Here is a 19608-nt window from a genome sequence, read left to right on the forward strand (position 1 = left end):
ATCAAAGTCATTTCATTGCATTTATAAGCAAATGCACGCTAAATGCTTAGTTGAGCTCCACTTGCTGGCATATTCTTACACCATCCATTATCATTGTGCATAAAGAACCTTAAATGAATATGAAATTCAGAACTGCCTGTATGTATTGTTCATTTCTTCCAGGACACTGCTATGAGCAAGGTGTGGTTCAAGCAGGATGACAAGTTCTTCCTGCCCAAAGCATGCCTGAACTTCGAGTTCTTCAGGTACGTAATTGACTCGAACTATTTACAATCCAGTTGGAGTTTGAGCACAACGTCCTACCCTTTAGCTTGTCACTATCTATTGTGTGCAATATAAAGTCAGCTGTTTCTTAAGGCAGGGTGATGCTGGTGACGTCATAGGATTTCAGGGTTTATTAAGACGTGCTCAATTCTACAACAAATAAAAAAGACTTAAGCTGACTTCTTGTATATCATTGCTGTAATTCACTAGGGAGCCTTAAATGCTCAGAAGGAAACCACAACATGAGCTGGGCTAGTCTCTATTAACAAAGTTTAGGCAATAGTTGACGACTGATACACTGTGATTAGACTATTAACACTGCAATTATTTATTTCATCACAAATTGCCAAATACCTCTGCTGGAATATTTGTGGCACTGTTACACCCCTAATAAACACATTCAATTATATGTGTATATAAAGTAGAAACATGTGTTGAACTCTATGTCCCCTCTTTCTTTTTTAAATTTTTATTGTAAAAAAAAAAAAAAATCCCCCAAAAAAACAACAGCAGAGACAAACATGGCTACTCTGCTTACGGTTTGTTTGACCCCTTCCATTTTCTCTACAGCCCGTTTGCTTATGTGGACCCATTGCATTGTAACATGGCATATTTATACCTGGAGCTCCTCAAGGACTCCCTCAACGAGTATGCATATGCAGCCGAGCTAGCCGGCTTGAACTATGACCTCCAAAATACCGTCTATGGGATGTATGTAAGTATTCAGAATTCTCTCCCTGTCGCCCTCACGCCGCATCCCAAACCGAACCTTTTTAGTCCCCCTTACCTGTTTTTTTTATTTTTTCATCCTTGGACTTGGCTACTGTGGCTCAGCCTGGCCTGGGTTGATGAGTACTTTTAAAGACATCAATGTGCTTCTATGAGAAGGTTTTTTTTGACATTGAACAACACATTGGATTTAATAAATCATTGTAGTATTTTATTTAACACCCAAACATTTTAAAACATGGGGATTGTCTCATGTGGCAACAAATCAAACTTGCTGACCCAGACCTGGCCCATCTCAGTCTAGCCTCTGTTCCATCTGCATCTTCTTCTTCATTCTTCATCAGTCTCCTCCACCCCCTTCTTTGCTCACCCGCCTCCCACGAAACCCTCATGACTACTTTAAGAGGTGTTTATTTCCTTATTTGCTCAGGCAGATTGGATCATTGTCATTTTTGTGTCTTTTTAGATTTATTAGATCCGGTTGCACACCTGTCGTTAACACATCAGGTGAAGCTGGCGTTAAACCGTTTTGTACGGGACAGAAAGCTGGTCACGAGGCTGCATATACATACTCTTCTTATCATTTTTCTCATACTTGTGTTGTCTTGTCTTTTTTTATTTTTTATTTTTTTTAATGTCAACCCCTTCAACATTCCCAGCAACAAACGTGTATTTGTTTTTTGTTCTTTTTGTTTTTTCCCCTCCTCCATTAGTCGCTACCTATACGCAGATCCCCTGCACTGCAACATGACCTACTTGTTACTCAGGTTACTGAAGGATGATTTAAAAGAGTATACATATGCAGCCCGCCTGGCAGGGCTGGTGTATGGCGTAGCCTCAGGGATGAATGCCATCCTCGTAAGTAAGCTGTTTGAAATCGAGGGTGGGGTGGGGGGTGGGAGGGGGCAACAGTGAAGGGTCGAGTGTGCACTTGGCTGGTTTTTCATCGCACAGTTGATTATGTGTGTTTCTCTTTTTTCTCCAACCGGAAGGATTTATAGGAAGTCTGTGCTTGCTTCTGCATTCCACATCAACTGCATTTGTCAGCTAACTGGAAGATGGCTGATTACAGTCCTCTGGGCATGTCATATCAGCATGATTAAGAAATGTACCTTTTTATCTCGAGAGAATCTGTTCATTGTATAGCCTCAGTGGAGAACATACTTTTTCATATTTTCTTCTTTTTAAAAGAAAATTCTTTGTTACAAATAGGGCCTGACCCGATACTGGATTTTTGGGGCCAATACCAATATTTGGTAGTAAAATAATTCCAGTACAGATATATCATTCGATGATCTTATATATAAAGTATATGTACTTAAAACACACATTTTTTGTGACAAAGGTATGTAATTAAGGCATGATATTTTAGAGCTTAACTATAAATGTTATTGTATAAAATGACACCAGTGCACTGAAACAGTAAACTTCACAGGGAATTTAATAATTACAAATGACTATGAATAATAAAACGCATGCAACAAAAAACATATACGTTTATAGTAAACTTTAATTAAGAAAAAGGATCAAATATACATGAAATGCTAACTATTTGTGGACTGATATGTCAGACTGGCTCTAGTTACAAGACTTCTTAATTTCAGTGATTAAAATTGGTGTTGAGATGCATTGATTAGCTAAATTGGATCTTAGTTCACTCCCGTAGGCACTAAAAATAGCAAATTGTAGGTTTTTGCAGACTCCTGGTGTTCACTGTTATTGTCCAAAGATGCATGAGTGACTGAAATTATAGGTTCACTCACAAAACTCAGGATAATGCTTTAAGACGGTCAACACACAGCAGAAAGCAGTAGGATCACATCACGGCATGTTAACCTCCTCTGTGATCTTTCTGCTTCCATTGTATTAGTGTCAAAGAGATCGTACACTAAAACACAGTGTCTGTAGGGAGAGATGCAAGGAATAGAGCCAAATGATTCAGATTCTCTGAGATATTTATAGTCGTATTTCTGCTGATGCAAACGCGAAAAGCAAGTTGGAAGTTGATGTATATTCAGAGGTTTGATGGATGTAGTTATGAGCAAACTTTGCCCCAACCCTCTTTGTTTCCCCAGTGTGTGACAGCAGTTTATTAGTGTGTGTGTGTGTGTGTGTGTGCGTGCGTGTTTGCGCGTGGGAGTCTTTCTCTGGGAATTTAAAGCTTTCTCGTAAAGTTAACAACCTGCTTGTGAATGAAACTGCAGTGGTGATGCTGCTTTCCTCTTTGCTTTCATCTTTCTAACTTCTTCCTCACTAACACTCTGCACCCTTTGTCATGTGACCTAGTGACCCGTATTCATCGTCCTGGTCTAGCTACTTTTATAGCAAGTACCTTTTTACCATTGCAAATTCATCATCCTGTCCCGTCCTCAGGGATGGAGATTCAAAACGCCACGATGGAGGCTGTGCGTAATTGATTTGAGTCAGCAGTATCGGTGCAGTTGGCCGGGGCGTTCGTCAAGGTTAATGATGTTAGGAGAGATTACTTTTAACGGGGTGTCACCGTGGGGACTTAGCGACAGGGAGAGGCAAGGGAACCGGATGAGTCTGAGAGCATAACCATGTAGCTGGATGGTTTTTGCTGAATCATGAAGGGCCATAAGGTGTGGATGACACAGCAAAGCGGAGGCTTTAAATAACCTCGACTGCTCTTTTCCATATTTTTTTCAAATCCTCATTTGCATTGAAAAACCTAACCATCAACCACCCAGTTCTGTTCTGTGTCTGTGAGAAAGTACAGTGAACTTTGTGTGCACTGCAGGAGATGATGAACCGATACTTCCTTTTAGATCAGTCATTTAAACCCTATTTTGTGGCACACAAACATGCACACAGGATGTTAAGGATGAGTCACTTAAGCTGCTGGGTGATGGGTTTTTTTCTTAACAGTCACACGTGATAAATAAATGGAATCAAAACTATCTAGTAAATAAAAGTAAGATCTATAAAAATGCTTCAGGAAGACCACTGATCATCAACTCTCATCTTTTTTTTTGCTAATAATGTGCCACCTCTCCTCTGTCTGCTGCAGCTGTCTGTAAAAGGTTACAGTGACAAGCAGTACATCCTGCTGAAGAAGATCATTGAGAAGATGGCCACTTTTGAGATCAATGAGAAGCGCTTCGACATCATCAAGGAAGCGGTAAGCTCTGATAAGTCACAGTCAGTCAGTTTAAGGACTCTTAGAATATTACTGGATTGATTCAAACCCTTTTTATTCTGGTTTATAACACAGAAAATGAAAGTAACTTTTTTTATCTAGTTCATAAAGCGTTGATGATCAACTGACTTTTTCTTCTCTCTCTCTCTCTCTACAGTACATGAGGTCTTTGAATAACTTCAGAGCCGAGCAGCCTCACCAGCACGCCATGTACTACCTCCGTCTCCTAATGACCGAGGTTGCTTGGACCAAAGATGAGCTCAGAGAGGCTCTGGATGGTGGGACATCACTCTTTCTTTTAATCTCTCTCTTTCTCTCTCTTTCAAAGTCCCAGCCCTTGTGCTTTAGTCGCTCATTTTCTACTGCGAGCCAAATTTGGAGCTCACTGCAGTACAGAATAAAAGCAGCCTCCACATAAGGAGGTTTTTTGTTTTAACCTCAACAGAGGCCCAAAAAGAACCACACACTCTATCATTGTTGATAAGTTATAATAAACAACATGATGACAATAAGAAATGTCACTGTCTCTCAGTTTCTAGGCTGAAGTTCTAGGCTCGCAGTGGATAGACGGCTATTCTCTCTCACTCCTCCCTCTTCCGTAAATCCTCATTTGAATGCAGAGGCTGTCCTCCAGCAGATGCCTCCCTAGCTGCAGTCTTCCCCTTTCCGCAGTGCCAGTCTGGAACCTGAAGGGCAGATTGTTATATTTTTAACTTCGAGCTTACACAGGCTATCCTCGGATTCACATGAGACTCAATTAACCTGCCAGGTCAGGGCCCGCAGCCCAGTCACCAGGGCCTCCAATTACAACAGGCTGGTTTCCCTTATCAGTGTCCTTACGCTCCCCACCACCACCCCCCCCCCCCTCTCTGTCTGGGGTCTGTGAGACACTTTCAGTCTCGTTTCCTAGATTGTGTGTGTGTGTGTGTGTGTACTTGTGTTGCTGTGGACAAACAATCATTTAGATAAAAGTGTGTATGTGTGGTGGCTTAGCTCCTCCTTGAATGTGGGTCAGACGTTGCTTGAATTCAGATTGGCCAGCCCACATTGAGACAGACTTAATTTTTGTGCATGTGTAAGTGAATGTGTTTGTGTGTTTAAGCAGACTTGTGTGAATGCCTGTCATGTGACTACCGCTGAATGACTGCGAAGCCACACACACACACACACGCTCACACTCCTTTTCTTCCTTCCTTTTTTTCCACTGATTGTGTCTTGATAGCAGCTCAGGAAATTGCTTGGGATATTGCTCTCTGATTGATTGCTGTTGTCTGTGATCTGTATTCCAGATGTAACTCTCCCACGCCTCAAGGCCTTCATACCTCAGCTATTGTCCCGGTTACATATTGAAACCCTTCTCCATGGCAACATCACCAAGGAGGTTTGTCACTGTGTTTTTTTTTTTTTTTTACAGCCAGCTTGAAGGAATCTGAATTTTGTTACATCTCTACCTCGATGGATCTGTAGATTCACAACAATAATACTCTCTCTTCACATTGAGGCCACAAGTTTTTAAACAAAAATATGTGTATGCCTTTTTACTCATGAACTATATAAAATACACCTTATTTTATTCTCAAGCAACATTTCAGCCTTTTTATCTGGCCTTCAAATCGTATCACAGGGGATTATTGTGGAAAACCTCTTATAAGATCCTGCCATCAAGTCACACTTTATATGAGGTCCCAGCTGTCACAGCACCCGGCTTTACGCCCTGTAATGATGACAGCGTCACAGTCTGGCGGAGACAGAATTGGATTCACCAGCGAGAGCAATGATCCATTTCGTCATCGCAGAGCAGCGTCGTAGGCTCGCTTCTGTAACACCAGAGCAAGAAGTGACCCACGTAGAACTTTGATAAGACAAAAAAATATATATTGCCTTTAAAACAGGAAAATTAAAACAGAAAAAGCTTTAATTAATGTGTCCAGTTTGTAATTTAGTGGCAACAACAGCTAAATACTGTTGCCATGCAGGACCATGAGCTTTTTCCCCTTTCCATATTTAAAGCTTTGCTCCTCAAGCTCAGCTTTTTTTTCTCCTCCCCCTCAGTAACTTTAAAATGCTCTGTTAATCTAAATTAGAGAAAAAAAACATAAACCCTCAGTGGTTGTGACTTATCTACTACACAGACTTCTGCTGCAGGAGGATAATCCACAGAACTCATTATTTTCCAACTATTTTCTGCAGAAGGTGAAGAGTACTGGGGGAAAAAGTCTATAGTTGATGTCTGTGGATTATCCTCAGTACACTGAACTTTGTTTCTGGAAACATACATCACTGTAGGAGTTTTGAAATGGATTTTTTTTTTTGTTGCTTTGAGGCACCACCAACAGTCTTATTCACCCACACTTCAAATATCTCACGTCTCCAGCAAATAAAACTAAATATATCTACATGATAAGTTAGTGAAGTGAAAAATATACACTGAATATGAAGCTTGCTTTTCTGCATTTTTTTTTTAGGTTTAGGTTAAGAGAGGCAGTTGAGAAGTTGACTGCATTACCATAGCTAAACAAAATGATGGAAAATGTCAAGATAACTTCATTCTGGTCACGTAGAGCCCACAGCTTAATGCAGCTTGTTAGGAGCTGTCAGAAGAAATTCTGTTATATGTACATAATAAAACGCTGTAATATAACAATAATATGAGCCTGGTTAAGGGAAAGTGTGTATGACACAGAAGTAAATTGCAAATCCTCTGCACATTTTGCAGTAGACTGCATCAGGTTATTCTCTGGTCAGGAACTGCAAATTTCAGAGGAGAAAAAAGTGGAGAACACTGATGAGCAGCCTTTAATAGTACAAAGAGACCGATATTTCCACACTACTACTGATGTTTTCATCAGAATCTGAGTTCTATGCATGCTCCAGTCTGCTCTCATCTGAGGAAATTGCAAATCCTCAGAGTGCCCAGCTTGATGATACATGATGTTTTTTCTCAGAGTGGAATTTTCCTAAATCAGATCTTTTGTCAACTAAAAAGTTTGATTTTTCCTCCCCTGTCTTTTGTCTCCGTCAGTCTGCTCTTGGCATGATGCAAATGGTTGAGGACACACTCATTGAGCACGCTCACACAAAGCCCCTCCTCCCAAGCCAGCTGATTCGCTACAGAGAGGTGCAGGTTCCAGACGGTAGGTCCTCTCACACACACACTAACACACACCCCCCGTACACGCACCAGTTAAGCACTCGTAATCATCATCCGCCAGTCATGACTGTCTCCACGGCGACCATCCAGAAGGGTACTCACCCAGCGCTCTTGCCCTCGTCATCAGTGACGCCGTCTTGCGTTAGTAAAGACTTGATTAAATTCAATTTCCCACATTTTCCCCCAGAGGAACAGCATTGTCACTGAGTGGAAATGGACGTCATCGAGCAAAATGCGTAGTCGCCTTCCTCTTAGCAGCTCAAAGACGAGCACGCACGTAAAGCAAAGCGAAACACCTGTGCTGCCTTTCTGATTACATTTTGAAAGTGGAGAGTTACGGTGAAGAAAACCAGAGCCGCTCGAGGGCCACCTGGAGACATCCTGACATTTTCCAGGCTCAGCTCCAGACTGCCAGTCAGATGCAGACGTAAAGGATGTAAACACAAAACTGGCTCGACAAATGAATGATAGTCTGTCCAAGAAACACATTATTACGCTTGCTGCTGAAAGTTGATACAAATGTGTGGCCAGTTACGCATTCATCTTAAAGTCACAATGTGATCCAAATTTAATCAAAAAGAAACTTCATACAACTTATTTAAACACAATTTAAAGTTTTAATACAATGACTAACAGTAGAAAACAACAAAACTAACATAAAACTTAAGTTCTACATCTTTCTGTTGCTATAGAAAAGTTTATATCAGTCATAGTTGTAAAAATAGCAGTTGATCACTTATTTCAATTCAAAATGAGTTGTGAAAGCCACAAAATACTTTAATATCTGTAATATAAATGTTTAAAAACGGATTGATTGAGCATTTAAAGCATTATGTTGTGAGGCTCGCAGCTGTGTAGCAAAAAAATCTCTCACACTAACTTACTGTGACAAAACAAAATACACAGTGGCACACGAGCCTGACATTTCCACCCTTCACATAAATTTGTTGATTAGAACCAGACCCAGCTGCCTCCAAAAAGTTTTTCATTACTTTTCAAGTCAAGTTTGAATCGGTAGACTTAAGAAAATTTGTCATGTTGAAAAACTGAGGACACGACACTCCCGCAGCGCAACGCACACAGCCAGAGTGCTCCGTCAGCATGTGTATGAAGGTACCTGCATTTTTACCCGGCCTCAACTCAACTCCCATCGCAGTAAGCTTGATCACAATGGACTCAAATTGAAGCTGAGTGCAAAAAAAAAAAAAGGGAACCGAGTTTCCTGATGCTAGAACGGAGGGCTCCTCTCTCCACGTCGCACTCAAAGGGAACATTTACGGTACAGATGAAAGGCTTCAAGAGTCCAATTTGTAGCCACTCAGCAAAAAAAATATGATGTTAGCTTTCAACAGAATGTCTTCACGTTTCTGGAGAGTGTCACCACCGTTCCAACATTCCTGCTTTGTGTCCCATTCATGTGTGCCTCAAGCAAAGCGCTCAAACCTAACTGCATGTCAACAGCTGTTTGGGTTTTTTTTTGCAGGCAACACTTGTGCAAGTTATTGTATGCAGACTGGTCATTTTTGAAAGACTCGATCATACGTACAGGATTTTTTTATATAAAGATGCTAAAGAAGGCTGGCATAATGTATTTCCTAGCTTATCTGATTTCATGGATCACTGGGTCAACAGAAAGGCTTCATTTTTTACATGTTAAGTGTTCTCCACATAAATAACTAGGTCTAGTCACGTTTGACAGAATCACTTCTCCATTCTTCCTAATCATATTTAAATCTCACACACCAGAAAAATATACTAATGTTTATTGTGTTCTGTTTTCTGTTACTTGTTCCACAACTGCTTTTATATTTTAAAAGTGGAGCCATTTAATGAGATTTGGAGGAATATGGTCAATATTTTGGTACAGATTCCTTCATTACTTGCATTTAATACATGCATAAACATGCTGAACCTGTGCATTATGATCAGCTTTCACGTTTCTTCCCTACAAGTGAAAAACCATATGCTTAAAAATAAAGTAGCTGCCTGGAATGAAAATGCATGAGTGTTATTCCTCTACCGTCCCTGCTTTCAGTCTTCAATTGAATAAAAAGTGGATTTTTATTTCAGGCCCAGCTTGAGATGCTGCGCCCCCCTTCAAACATAATTTCCCCTCTAAAGTATTTATTATGGATGTTTCATTACGTAAAGATGTGGAACAAATATTCTTTATTTTTCCTCTCAGGTGGCTGGTACGTTTACCAGCAGAGGAACGAGGTGCACAACAACTGCGGCATTGAGATCTACTACCAGACAGACATGCAGACCACCCACGACAACATGCTGCTGGAGCTGTTCTGTCAGATCATCTCTGAGCCCTGCTTCAACACGCTGAGAACCAAAGAACAGCTGGGTGAGCCCACAAAATACAATCTGTGATTGGTGAATGCAACTTGTCTAGAATCTTCCAGAGACGGGAAGAAAAAAGAAAAAACTTGCTTCTAAGATGAGATTTGTTTATTTTTATGATTTATTTAGCCTTTTCTCTCTGGGAAATGTGCGGCTTTAGTCTGCCATCGGTAATTAGATGGTGCTTTAAAAAGACCTGAAATCGTGGAAGTGGAAGTTTGTAAAGTGCTGTCAACCATGATGATGTTTAATAACTTTGGGGCTCAAGTTCACCACATAGCCGTTGAAAGGAGTGCTGTAATAATAGTGCCAGACCTAAAATTAAAATCACGATAAATACAGAGTCCCTTCTTCTGAACAAGCTACGGTACCCTCTCCACTAAGCTCTCTTACATGAATCTCTTCTCCTCTGCACACCTCAAGGCTACATCGTGTTCAGCGGCCCCCGGAGGGCTAATGGAGTCCAAGGCCTGCGTTTCATCATCCAGTCGGAGAAGGCGCCCCACTACCTGGAGAGCCGCGTGGAGGCTTTCCTGTGCACTATGGAGAAGGCTGTGGAGGAGATGACCGAGGAAGCCTTCCAGAAACACATCCAGGCTTTGGCCATCCGCCGCCTGGACAAGCCTAAGAAGCTGTCTGCTGAGTGCGCCAAGTACTGGGGAGAGATCATTTCTCAGCAGTATAATTTTGACAGAGGTGAGACCCTCTGACAAGTCCTCCTCACCTTACTGCTAACTCTTCATTCTGTTTAGGCCTCAAGCCAAAAACAAGTATATTTGAATATATTTTAAAAAGCCTTGGAGACTTCGAGGTTTCTCAAAATATTGCCAGACCCCCGGAGTGAGCAGGATGGTTTTCGGGGGGGTTGCACAAATTGGGATTGATTAAACCCTGAAATAATCTGCAGCTGTAGCTCACCTCTAGGTTGCAGTCCTCTCCTGTGTGCCATAATGGATTGTAATGGGCTTGATTCACTGGTAATCTGCCTAAAGCCCTGAGTGATGGCTCACTGAAAGGCTGCCAAGGGAGTGGTGGTGATTACTGATAGTAGCAGTGTTAGGCTGCGTTCACACCAAATCTGGCAATGTGGCACCTTGCTGCAGGTTAGTGTGGAGGTGTGGGCGTGTTTGTTAGTGCTTTAACCACAGTGGAACCATCAGAGAATGTTTTATTTATCTGATTCACGGCTTTGTTCTTACTACTGACGCTCCCTCTCTTCATTCACTCTAAAGCTCGCTCAACCACCACTGCTCTCTCGATTTCGCTTATCTTATTTTAAATGAGGTAGGAAGCCAACAGCAAAGTCTAACTTTACTTTCAATGTTCTCAATGAGGTGGAATGTCCTTCCCTTGTCCCAGTAACATTTTTGTCCTCCCTCATGTCGGGGTTGTACAGCTACATGGTAAATAAGGTTCTTCTTCCTGTTGGTGTCTTCCATCTGATCGCCAGCTTTCAGCAAAAGTTGATTCTAGTTCATTCAGCTTCTCCCTGCGTGGCCACTGCAACCTCAATGCAGTCCTGACTCTCACAGCCTAAATGCACTAATCACTGGTGTGTTTTTTTTTTCCTGCATTGTCAGATTTGGTGTGAATGCAGCCTTATGTGAGGGAAGGAGATATGAGGGTTATGAGGGAACATGTTCAATAGCAATGATACGAACATTGACAAAAGATTAAGTGTAAAGGAAAGTTCATTTTCAAACCACACTGCCATGAAGTGAAACTACTAAAAGTGCAAGCTAAGCAATAGAAACGATCTGTACAGTTTGGCCAATGATTAACAGTAATTTAAAGTTTCTATAACAGCATATGGGCTATAATGTCTCAGCTGCTTTTTTTTTTTTTTTTTTCTCAGGTTATAAAACATAAGAGTTGTGACGTGTCTGAAACTTAACGCCTACATCTTTCTGTTGTATTGCAGATAACGTTGAGGTGGCCTACCTGAAGACTCTGACAAAAGAAAATGTAATGCAGTTCTACAGAGTAAGTAGCACAGCATCAACCCTTCAGTACACAGACAGTTGTCATGGAGACACATCTGTGATTCTATTGCTCTCTTTCTTTCTATCCCTCTCTCCCTCTCTCTCTCTATCTATCTTGAATAGACATCATTATGTACTAGTTTGAAGCACCGGTTCATTTAACTTTTATTTCAGAAAAATGCCATCTTCCAAAAAACTCAGTTCTGAAACAGAATTCATATCATGGGACATTGTGGAATCTCTATAGAGACACAAGATGATGAAGGTGCTGCTGGTGTTAGCAGTGTCAATTTAGTTTTATAGCTTCCATTTATTAATGTCAGATATTAAAATAATCAATGAGTAGATGTTGAAACTATAAACGCGGCAGTTATTAATTCATGAGGAAAATAATGATATTTCAATTAACAAAGAGAATGACTTCCCAAACTAACACATTTATTTCAGCAGCCTTAAATGATGATGATGATGATGATGATGACTGTAATTGTGGCTCTTTGTGGCTGTGGTTGATATTGCATCGACAGCAACAGCAGAGGTGTCATTATATTATGAGGTAGCATACATTTTGGCAATAATCCCACAAGGACATGTTAGTGGTGTGTCCGTCACTGTTCATCACTACTTTGACCCATGATGAATTCCGTAATAGTAAAATTGGCACTGACACAGTCCAATATTAATATCTGAAGCCTATGTGTTTTGACATTACCCATAAACCTCCAAAAGCCCTAAACTGACCAGATACTACTTAAATATTTCACCACTTATCACCTTATGTACAGATGAGTTAAAATAAACATATGCTGTCCAGATGTTTTTACATGGAGCAAGGTAAAGAGAAACCTGGAGCTGATTTTTCTATCTTTTTGTGTCTAAGTGGCTAATGGAATAACACTTTTTTTTGAAAGTGGTGCAGTATTGAGCGAGAGTCAGTCCGCAGCTGCTAAACAAGCCGCGATGTAATCGAATGAGGGAATAGATCTCCCTTCAATGTACGTCCAATAAAAAGTGTTTGTTTCTGCCACTGATGGGCTCAGATTGTAATAAGTGTCTGACAGCGCTATGGAAAAGAACCACACAGAAATAAAACCTTGTTATTTAGTTCTCACATAATCCAGTCTGTTTGTTTACTGTGTCTAAGACTCTCTCAAGGAGAAATCTCATTGTGAAATCTCATGAGAGTTGTTGTCAGACTCAGTTAAATATTCAGAGTTAAAGAGTGTTGGAGAACAGAAAGTGTAGACTGTTATCTAATAGATTTTCAAAGTCATGGCTGAAGATTTAGCTAATATTGATACTGGACCTGTCTCAATAATAGTTTTTCCCCATTAGTCCCTTAGACACAAAATGATGGAAAATCAGCTATAGATACCCAAGCCTTGCCTTTTAAGGACTTGTTAAAAAGTTGAGATTCAGAGACTGAGAACAGAATCTTGACTGCAGCGTTTATTTACAACTTCTTAAAAAGTGGGGAAACTCAATCAGGTGATAAAAACTATGTGATATGATCATAGGCCCCAGAACAGCTACTAAATACCTCATAGTGAGATCATCTCTCAGTATTGTATGTGTCAGGATGCCACTGCACTCCATAGTTAAGTTAAACTCATGATTTCAATATCAGTTTAATTTTCATTACTATTTCATATTATTATTATTATTATTATTATTATTATTATTATTGTCATTGTTCTTAGCAGCATGTTTAAGTGTTCATTGAGACCTACTGGATTAAAAGCCTTAGTTCCCCAAATAATTGATGTATAACAAAAGTTTCTGCCAACAAAAAAATCAATATTTCTTTTTTCTTTTTTTTTTTTGTCGATGTTGCTGGTAAATGAACAGCTGATGGTACTTTTGATCGATTGTGACTGTGTACCAGAGTTTTATTCATCAGCTGAACAACATTTAAAAACATCATCAGTCAGACACAGACTCATGAATATTCATCATACGTAGCACACAGCACTGACGGGATAATAATTACATTTCTGATAAAAAGACTGTCGATATAAGCAAAACCACCTACCTTTTAATCTGTCTGTGTGTGTGTGTGTGTGTGTGTGTGTGTGTGTGTGTGTGTGTGTGTGTGTGTGTGTGTGTGTGTGTGTGTGTGTGTGTGTGTGTGTGTGTGTGTGTGTGTGTGTGTGTGTGAGAGTCCACACACACACACACACACATGCTTTCACTGGATTCACTCTGCCCTCCTAGCTTTCATCTCCTCCCTGCCTCCTGCTTCTATTCATAGCCACGGAGGTGACACTGACACAGGACGCCCAGAGCATATCAGCCGCCATAATGACAGGCAGCCACCCTGCTTCAAGGGGGATAAAGGGCCCAAAGACACACGGCCGCTTGAAAGAATTGGCATTATCTCAGCCCAGCAGAAACCATTACAGACCCCATGCAGAATAAACCTAATGCATTTCTAATGTCATATCAGCAGCAATCGCACAATCATTTTCATTTTCTTTTCTTCTTCTTCTTTTCTTTTTTTTTTTTTTTACTCTTTTTTTTTTTTAGTTTTTTGGGTGGCTGGAGTTGATGCTGTTTGACCTGCAGATGAGCCAAATCTGAGTCTAATATAATCCTCCGTTCAGAGACGGTGACGAAGCCTGACTGTGCAGCTAAATCTCCACAGGCCTGTCAGAGCTGATCCCAGACTCACTGCGAGAAACACACATCCAGCCAGGCCACGACCACAAGCTAACTCACTACAACATATTTACTTATTTATGCGTTCATTTCTTTCATTTAAATAACATCTCAAACTAAATAAGTCCAGGCCGAATGCTGATTTTTATGGTAATGACGCTGTTTGATGTGGAAAAGAAAACCCAGCCAGACTGGAATCTTTCATCCGCTCACCCCACACCTGTCCGTCTGTGTCCCCCCCGCAGGAACGTCTGACAGTCGAGGCCCCGAAGAGACACAAGGTGTCCGTGCACGTCCTGTCCAGAGAGATGGACTCCTGTGAGTATCTGCGGTCACGTGTCGGCCGCAGCAAACTTTATTTAGAGCCAGTTTGAGGCTGAGCTGTACTTGACTGTGTTTGTTTGTTTGTTTGTTTGTTTGTTTGTTTGTGTTTACCAGGTCCCATAGTGGGAGAGTTCCCCGCTCAGAATGATGTCAACCTGGCCCCCGCTCCCTCCCTGCCCCAGGTACAGTAATGATTCATGCCTCTCCATTCACGCAATGCTGTTCACTCTGTTCACATTTTAGTGTTTCTCAAACTTTTAATTTCTTCAGATAGTGGCTCCAAAATGCGGCTCCAAATCTCAGTGTTTGTACATCAGTAAACTCCCAACAGGAAGTCCACTGTGGCTGTTTTACTGCATAATAACAGAAGAGATCTAGAAATGCTGGATAGTAGATTTTTGCCAGAAACTGCCAGTGTCCATTTGTGACAACGGAGTGTGAACCAGAGCCACTTTAACCAGATGTGGCCTCACTGACACTTAACATCTGTGATCCTGGATAACTGCTGTTGGCAGGTTATCAGCTTGGCTCACTTAACTCTGGGGGGCGTTTCTCTTCAGCTACGAGCACATCCACATTAATAAGAGGCAGCGTTCTTAATTACTATTCTATCACCTGCAACATGAACACAACCATCACTGGAGGTTTACAGCATGAACTGATAGAAACATTTAAAGGTTAATTAATATGTGTGAGTTTTTATACATGAAGTGGTTTTGAGTGAGTAAAGTAAATAGTGTTTTTGTGGCAGATACATTCAGTGGTTCCAGTGACGTTTATATTTAAGGACTTATCAACAGAAAAAGATCAATATGATACACAGAGATCAGTTTCTCTTAAAGGTGACTAAAACCAGATGTTGGCTTATAGTTTAAAATCAAACGGACCGGATGAGGTGCATCTTTTTCTACTTGAACACAGCAGCGATGGAATGATAGTGTGAAGTTGTCCTTTCACTAGTTGTTGAGCAGTTAAATGAACAATAATTCACCCAAATGGAAAAAAACCCCACTGAAGCCAAAATGAACATAATGAAGTACATTCACTTCTCTGTGGCTTTGAACATGATTTGACTTTCCTCGTACTGGAATATTGATCGTTTGAATTTTGATGTACCCAGAGTCACATGGTTGTTACCATGGTGATCTGCCTCTATTAAAAAGTGAGCCTGCTTCTAGCACTGTAAAACTGTAGTTGAGTTCAGAGATTGCTGATGTGGCTTCATGATGAAGGTCAGGTAGAAATGAATGAATAAGGAAGGAAGGTCACATGTTCACAGTCTCATTTAAACATGATGGGACTCTCTGCTCAGTTACAGCCTCATTCTCTGCTCAGTGTCACTGAGATAAGGTTGAAGATTTAATGCTAAAACACAGACTTTAAAGCTCATAGGAGCGGACCAATCAGAACAGCGTGAAGATTTCACTCCTGACTTAATGTCTTTCTTTTTTTTCTCTCTCTCCTCCCTCTCTTTTCCCTGGCAGCCCTCGTTGGTTCAAGACATGACTGAGTTCAAGAGGAGTCTGCCTCTCTTCCCTCTGGTCAAGCCTCACATCAACTTCATGGCAGCCAAACTGTGAGCGAGGCTGGCAGGTCGACACGCAGCAGCAGCAGGAGGAAGAGGAGGAGGAGGAGGAGGAGGAGGAGGAGGAGGGAGAGCCCCACTCTGTTTCCCACCTACCCCTCCTGTCAGGAAGACTTTCATCTGACCGAGCCTGCATGAGTGCGCGGGTGCGTGTGCATGTGTATTTGCGCGAGTACATGTGAATGTGTGTGTGTGTGTGTGTGTGCACGTGTGGCAGGCTGGAGCCACTAGATGAGATGCTTGGAAACTTAATGCGTGTATTTGAATCACAAAGTTAGCCGTCGGTCGTCGACATAGCTGTGATAAACGGTAGAGGTCACACCTGAACTCACCTCATGTTTAAAGTCTCTAAACACTTACACGCATCACACCACCGTGTAGGCTGTTGTAGAGGAAATAGAAACCTTTTAAAAAAATAAAATAAAATAAAAACAGACAAGGGTTCAGATCCCTTTAAAACGACTTCAGATATACCGCAGAAGCTTCACAGTAGGAAGCGTTTTATTTGAATAATTCAGACATGCTGCTTTGAGAATGGATTGCGGGTTAATTCTGATGAACTGGGGAGGGGGGTGGGGGTGCGGGTGGGGGCTCCATGAAGGTCTTCTTTTGTTTCTTTTTTATGTTGTCGGACTGGTAGATATTTGCCATGTAACTCTCTGAGGCACCACACACACACACACACACAAAAAAAAGACCCACTCGCTCACAAAGGAGTGTTTTTATTCAAATTTATGCATCTCTTGAAGAATAATAATCTGCCTTATAATTCTGGTTTTTAGTCGGCAAAAGGTTTTTTGAAATGTTTTTGCTTGTAAAACTGGTAAAATGTTGGGACCCTTTGAGGAGCTGTTTTTAAAATAATAATTGCTGATCACGAAGAACCACGCCCATGAAGGCTGATTTATTTTGTTTTTGTTTAATTTTATTGCATTTTACAGTGTGTAAGTCAGACATCTCAGGGGTACCTCCATGCTGTTTTTCTTTTACATTCAATTTTTATTAGTGATTGATTAAAAAATAAAAACACTTTTATTGATATGTTATCTACATTAGTGCTTTGTTCACTTCACTAAATGTGATCCAATCCTTATTGATCTTTACTTTTTTTTATAAAAGTGGAAGATAATTAATCGCTGTAGAGATGAACAGTTTTTTTTTTCAGGATTGTCTTTCTTCTTACTCTCTGTGTCTGCATGTGAGACTTTCTGCAGCTTGTGCCTTTCCAGGTGGGGCATGAGTTAAGTAGAGTTAATATGTGTGTGACTGCACTGAAACTGCTCCTGGTCCTGATTCAGGGCTGAATCCTGGAGGATCTTAAACCCCCCCCTCTTTTTCTAAATTGCTGGACTGTGCCCCGGCTCTTACAGCATAGATGTCAAAAAAACCAAAAGAAAGCAGCTAGTCCTTTTTTATTTTTTCTCTGAACAGAAACTTTGATGTCTTTGAGGAGGTTAGTCGGAAAAAGCGCTGGATTTCTTTCTATATATGCACTTGTCTCACTAAAGCAATAAACTTAATGATGTGGACCTGAGGACAGAGCGAGATGTGGCTCTGCTCTGCTGTGCAGCTGCAGCATGATGAATCCTAACCCCCTCCTTTTATGCCATACCTGCTCTCTCAGGTGCTAACCAGAGCCGCTAACCACCACCACAACAAAAAAAAAAATCAGATTCTTTTCTTTTCCTCCCTTCCTGCTCTCAGGCCTGGTTCACTGCTCTCACTCATATGATGCTGCAGAGAAAGTCATAAGTAGAACCTTTCTATGATTGTACTGTATCAACACACACAAAAAAAAGCTTCTTCAATGTTTTCCAGCATTTTACTACGTCTCAACCAGATCAAAACCATTTCAATGTTTTATTATTTCATTTAACATTTTACCAACAACAAAGGCCCCCGCTTCATCATCAGCTGCCACTGTGTTTAAAGGGGCTTTAAAGCCTCTTGTGGTCAAAACCCAAAGACAACCAGCATCAGCAGCATGCCTTAGGTAGACTCTCACTCCTGCAGGCAGTAGCTTGAACTGTGTTTTATTTTTTGGGTTGGGGTGGGAGGGGGGGTGGTGGTGATGAAGCTGTGTTCATATGAGACTAGCAACATTACATATCAGGCTTGTGGGTAGGCCACGCAACCGTTTACCTTGTGAATGAACTAGTGAGTGGTTTACATTTAGAAAAATCTGAAGCGTGTTTTTCATTTCAGGATGTCTTTGGTGGCAATATATATAAATATATATATATTAAAAAAAAATGATCAGCTGGTTGGGTTCACGGGCCGGAGATACCAGAGTGCTGATGTTTTTTTTTGTTTTGAGTTTGTTCTTTTTATTGTCTCCTGTGTGTTTCTAATGAATAAACAACTGATGGGGAAACTGTGTGTGTGTTTCTGATGCAATGATGCACAGCCACAAAAATCATTGGAAAAATACATTTATTCACAGAACTGATACCATGTGACTCGGTAAAAGTCAGAAGCAAAATGTCTGTACAGCACAGTTTCACACTTTTAGCTTCACTTGTCTCTTTTTTTGGCGGAGTGGAGACTTTACAGTGAATGTAGAAGGATAGAGCAGAGAGAGAGAGAGGACACCTGGAAAAGCAGGCACAGTTTTTCTACGTGCGGGGTTAAATATGCAGAGTGGTCAGTTTGAAGTCATGCCCGTTCACAGGAAGTCACATACTGAGTGTTTTTGTTTATGGTTCAGTTTTTTTTTTTGCTCTGTGAACACAAACATTTGCCACATGGAAAAAAAAAGATGAAACTGCAAATAATGCTCCCAATTTAATTCTATGACTTACTATTTATGGCTATGTTTAAACGGGCTGCATTTATATAGCGCCTTTTCTAGTCTTATCGACCACTCGAAGCACTTTACAACACATGCCGACATTCACCCATTTACACACACACACTCATACACTGATTGCAGAGGCTGCCATGCAAGGTGCCAACCTGCTCATCAGGAGCTATAGAAAAGGATCAGTTCACCCACATTAGAAAAAAAAAGATTTGTTATTTGTGCATTTTTTTTTATATATGCTCAAATCTTTACATTTCTTTAACCATAGCTTCCATAACTGTTGTACCACTCTTAGATTTTACTGTCTACGTGTCTTGGTAGCAACTTTAAAAAAAGTTCCAAATTTCATTAAATTTTAAATATATTTTTTTAAAGGTCATTTTTCAATGCTGCCAAATTCCATTCATTCTCAGCTGAGTGGTGGAGGCAGAACTCCCACACAGATATCTCCAAACTGAAGTGGGAAAATATGTTCTTTTTGTCATTTGGGGTGAACTGACCCTCTAATTTGCACAAAAGTTCTGCCAAAATGCTCCAATGACTCATTTCCAATTGCCGGTGTCCAAGTTTCACTCATGTCTGCCTGGTAATTACCCACACAGC

At 40.8% G+C, this 19608-nt stretch overlaps 1 protein-coding gene across 2 annotated transcripts in view; it reads left to right on the forward strand.

Moving 5' to 3' along the window:
* Nucleotides 1-17241, forward strand: part of ide (insulin-degrading enzyme) — a 28599-nt gene extending 11358 nt beyond the window's left edge. The window contains exons 14-25 of one of the 2 annotated variants that reach the window (XM_053332457.1): nt 163-245; nt 835-979; nt 4025-4135; nt 4311-4431; nt 5443-5534; nt 7176-7287; nt 9490-9657; nt 10077-10349; nt 11575-11636; nt 14539-14611; nt 14732-14799; nt 16102-17241. In XM_053332457.1, coding sequence (XP_053188432.1) covers nt 163-245; nt 835-979; nt 4025-4135; nt 4311-4431; nt 5443-5534; nt 7176-7287; nt 9490-9657; nt 10077-10349; nt 11575-11636; nt 14539-14611; nt 14732-14799; nt 16102-16197 — 1404 coding nt within the window. In that variant the 3' untranslated portion in view covers nt 16198-17241. Of the gene's footprint in view, nt 1-162; nt 246-834; nt 980-1706; nt 1852-4024; nt 4136-4310; nt 4432-5442; nt 5535-7175; nt 7288-9489; nt 9658-10076; nt 10350-11574; nt 11637-14538; nt 14612-14731; nt 14800-16101 lie in introns of both variants that reach the window. The other variant, XM_053332458.1, reaches the window with a different exon arrangement.
* The last annotated feature ends 2367 nt before the right edge of the window (nt 17242-19608 follow it).

The sequence above is a fragment of the Scomber japonicus genome, chromosome 14, assembly GCF_027409825.1.
Source record: "Scomber japonicus isolate fScoJap1 chromosome 14, fScoJap1.pri, whole genome shotgun sequence".
Classification (NCBI taxonomy): domain Eukaryota; kingdom Metazoa; phylum Chordata; class Actinopteri; order Scombriformes; family Scombridae; genus Scomber; species Scomber japonicus.